This window comes from Rhipicephalus sanguineus, unplaced genomic scaffold, assembly GCF_013339695.2.
Source record: "Rhipicephalus sanguineus isolate Rsan-2018 unplaced genomic scaffold, BIME_Rsan_1.4 Seq149, whole genome shotgun sequence".
Classification (NCBI taxonomy): domain Eukaryota; kingdom Metazoa; phylum Arthropoda; class Arachnida; order Ixodida; family Ixodidae; genus Rhipicephalus; species Rhipicephalus sanguineus.
Window position 1 is genome coordinate 46331 of NW_023614623.1, and position 13671 is coordinate 60001.

A 13671-nucleotide genomic window follows, 5' to 3' on the forward strand; every position below is an offset into this window, starting at 1 on the left:
AATGGCATAAAACTGCAACGCTGCAGCTTTTCGCTCGTTTCATTATTTACTGAAGAGAGCAGGTTGCAATTTCACAAATAAAATCATGTCATAAAAAGCCCTAAACACTGAGCAGAAAGTCCTAAATTGGCACCTGTGCCGAAATGTTCGTTCCTGAAAGAAACACATTGTTGGAGTGGTTAATAAGACACTGGACAGCTCTAGAGAGGCCTGTCGAAACCCTCGCGTGCATAACAAATTCCGCGACATAGAGATGTGCTTTACGGCCTTCAGAATTGTCTTCACACAGACATCAATTTACAGCTCTCATATGTTTGTGAAAACGAATAATTTAAACACGTTACTAAGTAAATCCTTCTAATCAAGCAACTACATATCTTGATTCAGTGCACATACAGGAGTGTAATCAACCCTCAAAGGTGACTTGCGCTATAACTCGGACATTTCTTTACTAAACATACTAAACTTAGGGGGAAAAACGCGCAATGTAGATTTTCACGACGTCAAGGCGGAGATTGTAACGCACACATTAGTAGAGCGGCAGCACTTGTGTCTTTTTAATGCCGTGCGCCAGAGAGCTGTTCTATCTTCATTCTGCCTTCTGTATGAAGCATATGCGCATATGCGTTGTCGTCATTCTCGCAGCACGCGCGTGGTATTTGCCTCCCTGCGGAAGCGGCAGCGTCCCGATGCCCAATAACCTAGGCACTCTACTTAGCAAAGCGCACGCATATGCACTGGCACCCACACGGCAAACAAGAGTTAGCTGGATAGGTGCGGTTTCATCCGCACGACATGCACGACTTCGGGTGAATGCTTCCGGCGACTGGAACTGCAGTCACTGTCGGGAACGATGCCATAGTTCACGTAGTTCAAGCGCAGGGATTACTCTGCATGGCCCAAAGTATCGTCTCAGCAGTTCTTCAAAAAGTTCGCGTCGACGTATTGGGATACAGACCCATACCTTGTCGCCTGGTGTGTAGGTAACGAGCTTGTGTCGTAGGTCGTACCGTTTTGTATCTTTATGTTGCTGATGACAAATGCGTATGTGGGCAAGCTGTATGGCTTCCTCGGCGCGCTGAGTAAATTCTCCGGCATCATTATAAATGTCGTCACACTCGTGCGGCAGCATGTCGTCCAACGTTGTCGTGACTTGATGACCATATACATCGTGCGTTTTTTTTAACAGGAAAGTGTTTTATGATGGGGTCCATCAAGACTTTAGTGAAGTATTTCCGTCACGGATATGTCGTTGATAAAATGGATGCTAACGGATGACTAAGAAAAAGTTCCCCGCCTAGAATCGAGCCTACGACCCCTTGGTCCGCGACGATAAGTGTCCGGCGCTCTACCGACTAAGCTAACGAGGCAGATGCGTGACACCCTACAAACCCGCCTTACATCTCTCACACATTCTCTCTCGCACGGTGCTCTCTGTTGGCGGGGCTAGACGAAGCGGGGTGGTGCCGCCGTCTGTGAGCGGTGCAGTGAAGTAATGCGGCATGACACTTACTAGCGCCGATAGAGAATGATTCGGCGACGATGCGGCGCGCAGTCTTGGAGGCCATGGTTAAAACGTCTCGATACCAGCCAAAAACACTGACCGCGCTAGCATCGGGGAGTCGCTCTAAACATCTAACTCGGCGACAACTTTTCTTGGCAGTGCTGTGGAAGCTACAGGACCGAAACGCCTGCCTGCTGCCACGCCAAAAAATAGTACTTAAGTTTACTGATAATTTTCTCATTTGCCTCGCTGAAATGAATGCTGCTTTATTTATTATGAGACTCAACCATTGTGTGAAGTCGTAGGTAAAATACAGTTATTGTTCACTTCGCAAGAATGCAGTTCATGGAGTAGTGGGTCAGCGTGCGGCTGGAAGCGCGTTGTTTAGTTTTCCAAGAAAAATATACTCATAATATGACACTAAAGTGTAGACTGAACAATCGAAATGAGTCTCCCATTCCCATTTTTCGTGTATATAATTTTCTAAACGCGTTAACGATGCGAGCGAGCAAAACCGAAATCAGCCGCAAACTGCCGCACTACTTGCGGAGAAACACAAATGTGTGGAAGGTCCGCCTCCGTAGCCTTCGCTCCACTGTCGAGGTAAGTTGTCGCCGAGTATATACACAGTTCAGTTCTTTGCCTTATCGCTTCGTGTTAGCGTGTGACGGCTCATTGTCGAAGTAGAGCAGCTTCCACATGCACCAGCGGTGTTTCAGCGCCGACCGCTTCGAGTGCGATAACACAGAGTAATAAAACTGCTGCAGTAAGCGCTGCAAAAAGACAACTTTGTAGACGGGAGAATGTCGTGCGTTGGTCGAACGAGACAGAGGCCAGCGGGACATGGAAAGCCTGCGGGCGTTGGTGGCTCGAGCTACGACCCTCTGCCTCCCGTGTTGCTGAAGCGCAGTGTGGCAGTGTATATGCATGAGCTCAGGCGTAGGTTACCCTATTACTCGGGAGCGCGCACCGTGCCGTTTCCCTCCTTAATTCACGACGCTGTAAAGTGCATATTGAGTACCAGTGTTTTTATGTGCTCGTTGATCTCATCTTTGCGCGGGATTCACGATACGCTGTGTCCAAGTATATGTAAAAAAACTGGCCGCGTATCTGCGTGCTCCGCTGAAAATGCCGTGTAAAGACGATAGAGGAGGCGCTGCGTGAGATATGGACGCCATCTGGCAATACAATACATCGGGAAACATGAGCTTGTGCAGAGGGTTTCCTTCCTCCGTGGCAGAGGGCGTTCGTCGGCGCGCATAGGCATTTTCAGCGCAGCTTAAAAAACTAGGGTCTTTAGAATTACGCATCTATGTATTTTCTATTAAAGGAACACACCACCTAATACTTACCTAATGATGTTGCGCCTCAGATATGCGTAATATTTACTTTTTGATCGACAACGTTCACAAGTATGAACAGCCATACCAGTTCAAGATGGGTGGGCGGTAAGTAAGTGGTTCAACTTTGGCCAAGTCGCTGAATCGGGTGACAGACAGACAAACAGAAAGATAGACAGACAGACCAAAATTTCAGCGTTTAAGTTCCCGAAGAAAGACTATCGTCTTTAAAACTTCAGCTACCACAACGGTTAAATCAGTTAAATCGTGATAATGGGCGTTAGTCATCGCGATGGAGATGTGCCACTAGGCGTCAACGCGGGTGCATCCACGTCAAACGGTGCTAAAGCTGCCAAACACCAACAGACATTGTACAAGCTCTCATATACCACTACGCAATAAGCACTACTTCTGGGAAGACAGGTTTCACTTTCGTGTTATACCGATTCCTATGACGGAGGGATCAGCCGTGTTTTTTTTTTTTTTCTTTTCGCGGGATCAAATGCATATACATTCGATCGTGCGACCTTCGGGTCGGCAGTCGAGCACTATAACCACTAGATCACTGCTGCTTTTTTTATTGTACTACACCATTACGGCGGGAATCGTTCGAAGCAGGCATAATATATGCAAGACATTCCGATAAGAAGGTATAAAGGCCAACGAAGAGGGATCGTTGAAGTGGCACGTACGCCAGCGGTGGAGCAATATTCAAACCGGCTCCTTTAACATGCAAGATAGAGCTGTGCTTCTTATCACCAGTTCCACGAAGTGAAGCGAAAGTCAAGAGATACGTCGGTCCACAACAACAAAAAAAAATTAAAAAGGAAAGAAAGAATAGGAAATCGAGACGTTCCATTACTGTTCGCCTCTCATCGCCCTCTGCTCGACTTCAAATCAGTGGAAGTTAGCGTTTTTCATTCGTTGGTTCGGCTTGCAATCTTCGCTGCAGGGCACAAAACTGGAGAGGCAAATGCTTGTTAGAGCAGTCACGCAGTCAAACAAGTCACCTAGTGGGATCACTTCTCCGCAAGCGTCGTTGAAGCGCAAGCATTTTCTACATATAAATTCGGCAACGTTTGTAGTCGGGGGTGCAGAGCTTGAACGTATGTGAGGTGAGCTCTAACACTGTATTTTTTTCTTCTATTTGTATTAATTTATCTTTCTCAAATGTGTTTGTAGTCAGTGGGGTGACTTTTTCCTGTTGCAATAGCACCACTCGTCTTGGTTGATTCTCTAACCATGTGTCCTTAACCAACGCCTACCATTGAAGTGTATGCACGATGTAGAGAGTGAAAAGATTCGACACATTACAAATGTTGATTATTTGTTTCATATGGATTCGTCAGAAATCGTCCTGATTGACAAGTTAATTTTCTGTTGTAACATATCGACTGCCCGGCGAGTGCCGGACGACTCTATGATAGAGAGCACACAGAAACAAGTGGCGGGGAACGACGCCATCTTGAAGTTGACGCACGAGTGTGCCATCGCAGAATAGGTTTCAACAACATTTATCAGTTATAGTTAAATAGCCGCTTACTAAATTCGTCGGAAAGTTTGATTACGTGCTGTAAGTTGTAAGACCTCTTTTCCAAACAGATTTATTAGCACTGGATAAGGAAGAAGACGAGGTAATGCAAGTGTCCTGGCTGCCCTTGAAGAATGTAGATGCTCTTTCGCCCTCACAGGTGGCGTTCTTTTTCTTGGCTTCGCTATTACAGGATCGGAGTATCCACGTGGCGCTTGAGTCACAATCATCGCTTTTTGTTGTCGTTGTTTTTTTTTCTCTCTTTTTGCTATCTCGCTTTTTTTCTACTCAGCATATCTCAGGTGGCAATTTTGACAGCTCTACATATCACGAAAATATAAGCGATACCTTTAGTCGTTGTTCCTGCGCGTCCTGTGTGTCGTAACTGTCGTGTGGCTTCAACATGGCTGACCAGGACCGAAGCTCCTCCAATAAGGAACATGTGCTGGCTTTCGGTCGGATATTGAGCTGCTTTTCAGGCGTACTTACGCCAGTAGATTATATTGCTAGCAATGTAAGATATTGATAGGCATGTCGCCATTTTGCCTGTCGATATGCCTAGCATGCTAATCTAAGAGAGTACAATGAAGACATTATAGCCTCCATGTCACCAGTACACAACATGCACCAAATACGCAAGAGCACGCATACTAGTTAAAACAGACTGGGGCCCGAGTCTCTCTAAGGAAGGTTAACGGTGCCTTCGTTACGCGAGTAGGGCACTAAATTATGGGTTTATGGGCCAGGTACGTGTCGAAGCTCAGGGCATGACAGTCTTCAATGAATAGCCAGTGCAGATTATTAGAGTTGCCTTTTCTGGCGTGATTAGCGTACAAAAGAAGATTAGGTACCGCGCGTTGATAAAATTTTTGGTGAAGTGCTAGATTTTTGGGACAACTGTAAGGGTAAGAACTGAAATAAACTGCATCAGCTGAAGCATGTTGCTCAGGTGTTGGCAAAATTAAAAACAAGGTTCCTTGGAACCGCCAATGAGAAAATAACCCTATTATTTCTCCGGTCCTGGAAGCCTCATTCTTAGGTTAAATAGCGATGACTACAGAGGGGTAGCCTTTGCTCTCACATTCACATCGAGGACACAGATTTCTCACTCCGAATAGGGGAAATTAGGGTTGTGAGGGAATCTAATACTCTCGTAAGTTGTAATGCTGCTAACCGAAGCCTGTGTTCAAGAAGCTTGGAATTAAGTGAGGTATACATCTTCCTTGAAGGTAAGCATGACAAAACACCAAGGCAACGGCGTATTGTGTCGACTGCAACATACACATATTCAAAGAAAGCGCGAAAAAAAACCACAACACAGAGAAACGAAGGGTACAAGACGACGCACTTCTAGAAGCGCGTTCCCGTCATTTCTCTGCGTTGGGGTTTTTTCACGCTTTCTTCAAATATGAATCTGCACCAACTCGCCCAACTGTTTCTGCTAGTGCAACATACACGGCAAGGGAACTGCCGAAAGTCAGCCTTCGCGATAAAAGAAAAGATAATTAAAATGTCATAATTGCAGAAAAACGCTATTAAGCTGCAATAAACGTGCATTCATATGACGAAATCACCCACCTAATGCAGAGAGCAGACCATACACGATTGATATGAAGAAACGGAAGACCTCTGGCTCTGCTGCATCAGTAATATCGGTATAGCGTGGTAGGTAGTTTAGTTATATAATTTTCTGGAATTCTGAGATACATTTCCGTCTTTCCTAAGTTTAACTCTATCTTTCTCTCTCTCTACTTCTCTCTCATTGCTGTTAACATCCGGCACGAAGCTCATCTGGACAGAAAAGGAAAAGCATTACAGTGACTTCGATTATAAATCTTGTGTGCTTCTGCTTGCAAGTCCTGCTAATAATAATATCTGGAGTTTAACGTCCCAAAACGACGATATGATTATGAGAGACGCCGTAGTGGAGGGCTCCGGAAATTTTGACCACCTGGGGGTTCTTTAACGTGCACCTAAATCTAAGTACACGGGCCTCAAACATTTTCGCCTCCATCGAATATGCGGCCACCGCGGCCGGGATTCGATCCCACGACCTTCGGGTCAGCTGTCGAGCGCCATAACCAATTTACCAACGTGGCGGGGCCATACGTTCTGCTCTCTAGACACTTACCAACTAGCCTTCTTTTAGTTTCCAATTTAAGAAAAGACACGTAAGACAAAACTAAAACCAATACGCCGAGCGTCGCAACTGAACATCTTGTAGCGGCGTCCTTCCCACTTTCTTTCCACTATATGCTTCAGCAGCCGTGACACGCTTCGGAAAACTTGTTCTCGCCGTGGTTATCTCGGTTCGTCAATTGGTCACCTGCCGGTTTTTCACGTCTCAGGTCTATTTTCTGCTCCCGTTACAATGATTTCAACGCCACACTTATTCGAAACACGAACCCGACTTTACAGCAGTATAATGGCAATGGCCTCCTCAAATCAGATGCCGCCATTGGAGATTTGTAAAGGCCGAGTATGCTTGCACGAGTTCGAATGCTCAAGTTTCGAATAAAAGTGATTTCAGTGGTTTGTGACTTATTAACATTATAAATATAAGTGGATATTTTACCATTTTGTTATCACGTAACTTGTTCATCTTTATTTACGTTAGGCGGCAACTTAGTAGCTGTTTCTTCTATATGAAGTATGTGGTTGGCATTGGCCGCCTAGCGAAGCGGCTCGCCGAAGCTCCTTCCTTGCGAAATATTGTATAATGTGGGCGTGTTGTCTTTCTTCATGTGGACAACGAACAAAATCGAGTTGAACAAAAATGTCTAGAAACGCAGATATGACCGCTCTCGGGTGCTTCTCCTCCATTTTGGATTGGCGAGGGATCACAACCGCGCTGGTCTTCGTGGTCACGTACCTGTTGGGTCGCTTCTACAACCACGTGTCCAAGTACCCGAAGGGACCCTTCCCGCTTCCACTCGTGGGTAACCTGCTGGGTGAGTGTCTTCGCGCTCAGCAATGTAGCAACTTGAGCTTGTTCTATTGCGCATTAGTGTCACCGACATCACAAAACCGCAGGTGAGAAGAGATAGAAGCCTAACTGTTATTCAACCATCGTTGCATCCTACTTCACGCTTTACACATACGATGAAGGCAGACCTTCTTGAAATGAAAGGTGCCGGTATGAGGTCGAGGTAAACATTTTATTTTTCTGCAGAGTACGTTTACTTAAACGTGTCCAAGTTGCAAATGCCCAAAGCCCTAATTTGAATTTCAGCGAGAGCGTCTCATAGGTAACATGAGCAATGTATCTGCAAAACAATGCACTTCTGACGCCGCATTCTTTTCTTCTTTTTTTTGCGACATAGACTTGCCCTTAAGGCATAATATTTGTTGTGTATATTTGTATTAAATGTGCGCCGTTAGGCCGGTGTTGTGTATGAAGTGAAGAAGTGTCTTGTCGAACGTGTTGTCATGTATCCATAGGTCATAACTGTTTGTGTTACTGTAGCGAAGGCCACCTTGCAGGAGATGACGGGAGCGTTCCGGCTGTAACCCCTGGCATGTCCATATAAGATGGTATGCATCTGCTTGCATCACCGGAACAGAACAGTACGGGCATGTAGCACCCACTGGTAAATGCGACCAGTTCCATGTTGAGATAACAGCCGGTGTAAGGGCCACCCCTGCCCGAAGCCTCCTAAGCACGAATTCCTCCGCCCTAGTAAGGTGACGGGGGAGAGAGCAGACAAACGGTAGGATAAGAGCGCGTTTCTAGGACAGCTTTAGTGTTGTTTCATACAGTGGTCTTGTCCCCGCCTCTGTTGGTATTGTCGCTGAATTAGTCACTGAAGTCCTGTATTTGAGTTGCGTAATACGAGCCATTTGCGTAGCCACTCTTGCACAATATATCGAAGAGCAGCTCTCATAGAAGCTAACATTATCAGCGTACATGTTGTTACATGCGACAATCTAAATTTCATGGTGAATACTGCAGCCGGAATGACCAATGCACCTGATAAGCTGGTGGACGAGCCCGGTCCATCAGTATGGATCTGCATTCGGTCCAAGTTGGTATCATGCAATAACAGCAACGCCGCTTGTTGTAATAGTTTTATTGTGCAGTCAATTTTCTTCACTATCCCCCGTAATTGCAATTGGCGTACTTATGGCTGGTCGAAGCACCACAAGAGAGGAGTAGTTGCCTAAAAGATTGTCGTTTAACTGGTTACTAAACTCGCACACCCTGCCGCATATACTGATAAGCATCATTTATCTACAGAGCAACAGTTATGTGCACATTCATGCGCACAGTGATGTCATGATGCAGAGGCTTTTGGTTTTGACATCCCCATGGTGTAATCTCATCAAGGCCACTTGTACAATCGACACACTCGTAATTCTCTTTCATAAAAAGGCTGTTTCTTGTTCGAGGTTGTCATGCGTCCAGTATATGTGGAAACTTGCGCACTTTTGTCGGAAGCTCGCTGAGGCAACAGGACTGTCCTAGACTGGAAGCTAAACATTTGGACAGAATCGCTTGTCTCGTTGGCTTAACAAATTGTGACATTAGAACGGCTCAAACCAAACACGACTTTATAATCACATTTCCGTCGTCATTCCTGCTGAGGAAGGAAGCAATTTGGCTACGCAACGTGGATAAATTAAGTCAATTTTTGTGGGAGCCACTCGAAATACGTAATACGTTGTCGTTGCTCAAAAATTCATGGTTTATTGTAAACAAAAATCGCGACAAGCAATTATATTTGCGTTTAAAATACAGTGCTCTGAAGGCGAATAGACTGGAGCGTCAATGGAGGACGGGGATGTACGGACAGACACAGAAATTGATATTTTTGTCATACTTATCATGATTTTAGGGAGTCTTTACAAAAATACTTTGGAGAAGCGGTCCATGCTTTTTGGGCAACTGAATCTGCTTCAGGTTCACGTTTCCGATCATTTTTTGTTTTACAACTTTGCAGTGACAATTGCGAAATGTTTTCGTGGGGCTTTTTGCATTAAACAAAGTATTCATGGCTTTGCGCAGCTTTGCGCAATGTGACCGACTTGCACGCCAAGTCAACCGAATTGTCAAAGAAATACGGCGACGTCTTCACTTTGTGGATGGCCCACAGGCCTATGGTGATGCTGAACAGCTACGCTGTAATTCGGGAAGCACTGGTGGAGAGACGGCACGATTTCGCCGGTCGCTTTCCAACTAGAACAGGTGAGCATGCAAACAAGGTAAAAGGAGTGGCACATGGTGTTAGGTCGCGCATCACTTTATCCATTGCAGCAGACTCCCGTAAATATGGCATTAGTTAACTTCAATTTTTCTTTATTTCGAACGTTTGGAAAGTGCCGGCGATGTATCGTTTAGTTGGACTACTGCAGGATCTCGCCTATGCTTTATCGTTGAATGAGCGGTTAATAAGAGATCGAAAACACAAGAAAACACAAGCTAGCGTGCTACATCCCTAGAATGACAGAAAGCTGAGTTGGTAGGGATTCACGATGAAAGGCGGGAGGCGTGCAACACGTACATGAGAGACAGGTCACGACAACGCCAACGCACCACTTTTGTGTTCTGTTGCCCTGTTTGTGGTGTGCCGTCCGCGTTTTTGTTGTCCTGATTTGTCTCTTATGTCCATGCCGCGCGCCTGCCGACTTTTATCATACACCCCGAGGCCTTGAGCTGTATCATTTGATTTGAGTTCAGTATTTTTTCACATCTTTAATAACGTTCGTTTTCTTTAAAGTTCAACGCTGAAGCATCGTTTAAACGTGCCAACGCTCTTCGCTATGGGCTGGCTTATTTTTGGTTCGAGAGCAAGAATTAAAAGAACACTTGGCCGAGGGAATAAGGGACAAAATAAAATTGAATACGTTAACTCTGCAGCATTTCTTAATTCAACCTCTTTGAAAAATCCTCAGATTTCCCGGTCCCACTCTAGAACAATTATTGTGAGTCTGCTCAATTTATATCTTTCGCTACATTATGTGTTCTTTGTTCGCAACTTATGTATTAGTACGCGAAGAAAAATGGCAAAGTAGGCCTCTATACGGGCATCTATTAGGAGGTTCAAGAGCATTGCTCCGAAAAAAATTCTCGTCTGAGGGCGTGACGTTTCGGACACATTTTCGTTTGTTTTTCATTTCTTGAGCAACTAGCGTGGACGGTTGCACAAATAAGAAGCAAGAGCGTATACTGTTACGTGGATAATTTCTCACGTCACTTTAATTGCCTAAAACGCCGATTGCAGCTGTCTTGCAAAACCAAGGCAACCACGATATCGTATTCGAGGATTACAACCCACATTGGAAGGCTCTTCGGAAGGTGGCTTTGTCAGCGGTGAGGCAAGTATGACTTCCTCCCCTCGATTTACTCTAGGCCTTCGACTGTGGTTTGCGTGTTCGAGTGTGCTACCTAAGAATACCCTGTTTAATATTTTTAACGCGACAGCGTTAAAGAGCTCGTTTCGCTGAAATCCAGTGTCGGTTTCGGCGCCGGTGTCGGCATCGCTGGTTTTCAGCAAAAAATCGCCATCTTCTTTGTGACCGAAAAATCGAGCAAGATGCAAATAAAGTAAATAATAACAAACTTCGGTTCGAGTGAGAATCGAACCCAGGCCAACTGCGTGGCAAGCAGGTGTTCTTTCACAGAGCCACGTTATTGCTTGAAACTACTTCGAAAAAAAAAAAAAACACTCTCTGAATGTCATGTAGTGGAAGGAGTCCCCTTAACGCATACAATATTGCGTGGCAGAATCGTAGAATCGCGCCAGGCGTTAAAACATGTGAATTACGCAAATACTGGGTGTTTTCAAGGCCCACCCATTACAACGCGCTCGGACATAATTAATCATCACCAGTAGCAAAAGCATAAAAAAAATTGGCCGCGTATCTGCGTGCTTCGCTGCAAATGTCGTGTAAAGACGATAGAAGAGGCGCTGTGTGAGATATGGACGCCATCTGGCAATACGTCGGGAAACATGAGTGCTGTGTTGCGTGCTGGTAGTCCCGGCGCAGCAGCAGGCGAAGACCGGCGGTGACCAACGCGACCGGCGGGGACGCCAGCCAGCCCGAAAACGCGGTTTGGCGCGAAGCGCTGAAGCAGAGAAACGTCCGCACTCAACGAGTACTCTCCACGCACTCTTTTATTTACACGTCGCCTGGGTAAAACAGGAACGCCAGAGCGGCGCCCACAACCGGCAGCCTGAAGGCCGCCCACAACGCTGCTTTTTCATTTTTTAAATATGTTTTTTCACCTTCTGGCCTTCTCAAAACTAAAGTTTTTCAACACCAACCCATGGCATTCGTACAGTGCAATACAGAACCGAAACCGAAACACAACAATGACCTCGTGCGAAGGGCACGGAGGAAGGCAAATTTCAGCGCAGTCGCATTTTCAGCTTTGTTGAAACAGCGCTCACTAGACGACGACGAAGTAAAAGAAGGCACAGGACAGGCAGCGCTTGTCCTGTGCCTTCTTTTACTTCGTCGTCGTCTAGTGAGCGCTGTTTCAACAAAGATGAACGCATACCAACTCGCTCAAGCTTCCATTCTTATGCATTTTCAGCGCAGCTTAAGAAACTAGGTCCTTAAAATTACGTATGTATGCATTTTCTATTAAAGGAACACGCCACCTAATACTTACCTAGTGATGTTGCACCTCAGATATGCATGATATTTACTTTTTGATCGACAACGTTCACAAGTATGAACAGCCGTACCAGTTCAAGACGGCTGGCCCTTGGACAAGTGGTTCAACTTTGGCCGAGTGGCTGAATCGAGGGACGTGCCGACAAACAGAAAGACAGACAGAAAGACAGACCAAAATTTCTGCGTTTAAGCTCCCCAAGAAAGACTATCGTCTTTAAAAAGTGGGCAGCTGCGTAGCTTCGCGTGTTGCCTTCCGGACGCGTAGTGGGCCCTTCGCTCATTCGCAAAAGGAATAATCATGGCGTAGTGGGCGCTTAACAACTTCACTTGCCGTAGGCATTCTAGGATAGTTTGAAACGGCCAATGTTACGCGCACAGTAGTTCGTTTCCTTACGGCACGGTTGAGGCATGCACCGAGAACGGAAGCCAGGCTAGCAATTGGGGCGATGCGCACGGGGCCCGATTACGCTATCACGTTCTCCTCTTGAAGGCGAAGCTCAAGCGTCCTCCAAGTGTGTTTCTTTGTTTAACTACAACTTTTCTCGACCATCTGGTGTTCGTGAACATGCACTTACATCGCACAGTACACGGACCTCTAGCATTTCGCCTCCATCGAAATGCAACCGCCGCAGCTCGGATCAAACCCGCGACCTTCGGATCAGCAGCCCAGAGCTGTAACCACTGTGCCACCGAGGCGTAGTATCTTTCATCGTTCGTAGCATTCTTGTATTTCAATCCTTATTTTTATATTCAAACAGTGATGTTAATTTTTTTCTCAAGCCTTTGTGAATGCTAGCAAGCACTGATGAGTATTATTCAAGCGCAGAAAGTACGCGGCCAGTGAGTCACTGGAACATCTTTGCGCGGACATCGTCGACGCCTTTGTGGATTCCTTAGAAGAAGGACCACAGATCATGGACTTCAGGAAACCTATATTCTCTATGCTCTGCAAGGTTATAGGGGTATCTATATACGGTACGAGGTATGTAATATATTTTTGTTGGTTAAAATAGTATTTGCGTCCAAGCCTAACCGAAAGCAATGGAACATAATGTACTCGGCATTCCTGACTAGAGCACTGCACGGGCCGGCCCGAAAGCCCGGGCCCGGCCCGGCCCGCGGGCCAGGCCGTCCGAAGCGTTTTCCGGCGGGCCCGGGCTGGGCTCGGGCTTGAAAGTGCGGGCCCGGGCTTGAAGCCGCGGTCCCGGGCCCGGCCCGGGCTTGAGGCTGCGGGCCGGGCCGTACTCGGACCCGCTCATTAAAAGGCGTAAGTCGGGCCTTCGAGCACACGCGAATGTTATGCATTCCATGGTCTAAGGTATACTGTGCCAAGCTGAAGTGACACTATATATATATATATATATATATTATATATATATATATATTATATATATATATATATATATATATATATATATATATTAACAGCACTAACAATGGGCCAGATCACGGTTGTTCCCATGGGAGGCATAAAGATTTCGGTCTTTTATCTTTTATTCGAGGGTTGACACATACGATACATTTCATTTATATTCCTTGGTATTACGTGCCAAACCACGATATGATTACGAGGCACGCCGTAGTGGCACCGGATCAATTTCGACCACCTCGAGTTCTCTAACGTGCACCTAAAGATAAGTATATACACCGGTGTTCTTGCATTTCGCCCTACCAAA

At 45.9% G+C, this 13671-nt stretch overlaps 1 protein-coding gene across 1 annotated transcript; it reads left to right on the plus strand.

The window, feature by feature from the left end:
* Positions 1-7154: 7154 nt before the first annotated feature.
* On the plus strand, positions 7155-12977 carry LOC119376570 (cytochrome P450 2F2-like; the record flags this gene model as incomplete). The annotated part of the gene is made up of 4 exons (XM_049411443.1): positions 7155-7326; positions 9381-9560; positions 10597-10694; positions 12826-12977. Coding segments are annotated over exons 1-4 (587 nt in total), but the record flags the coding sequence as incomplete, so codon positions are not given.
* Between the last annotated feature and the right edge of the window lie 694 nt (positions 12978-13671).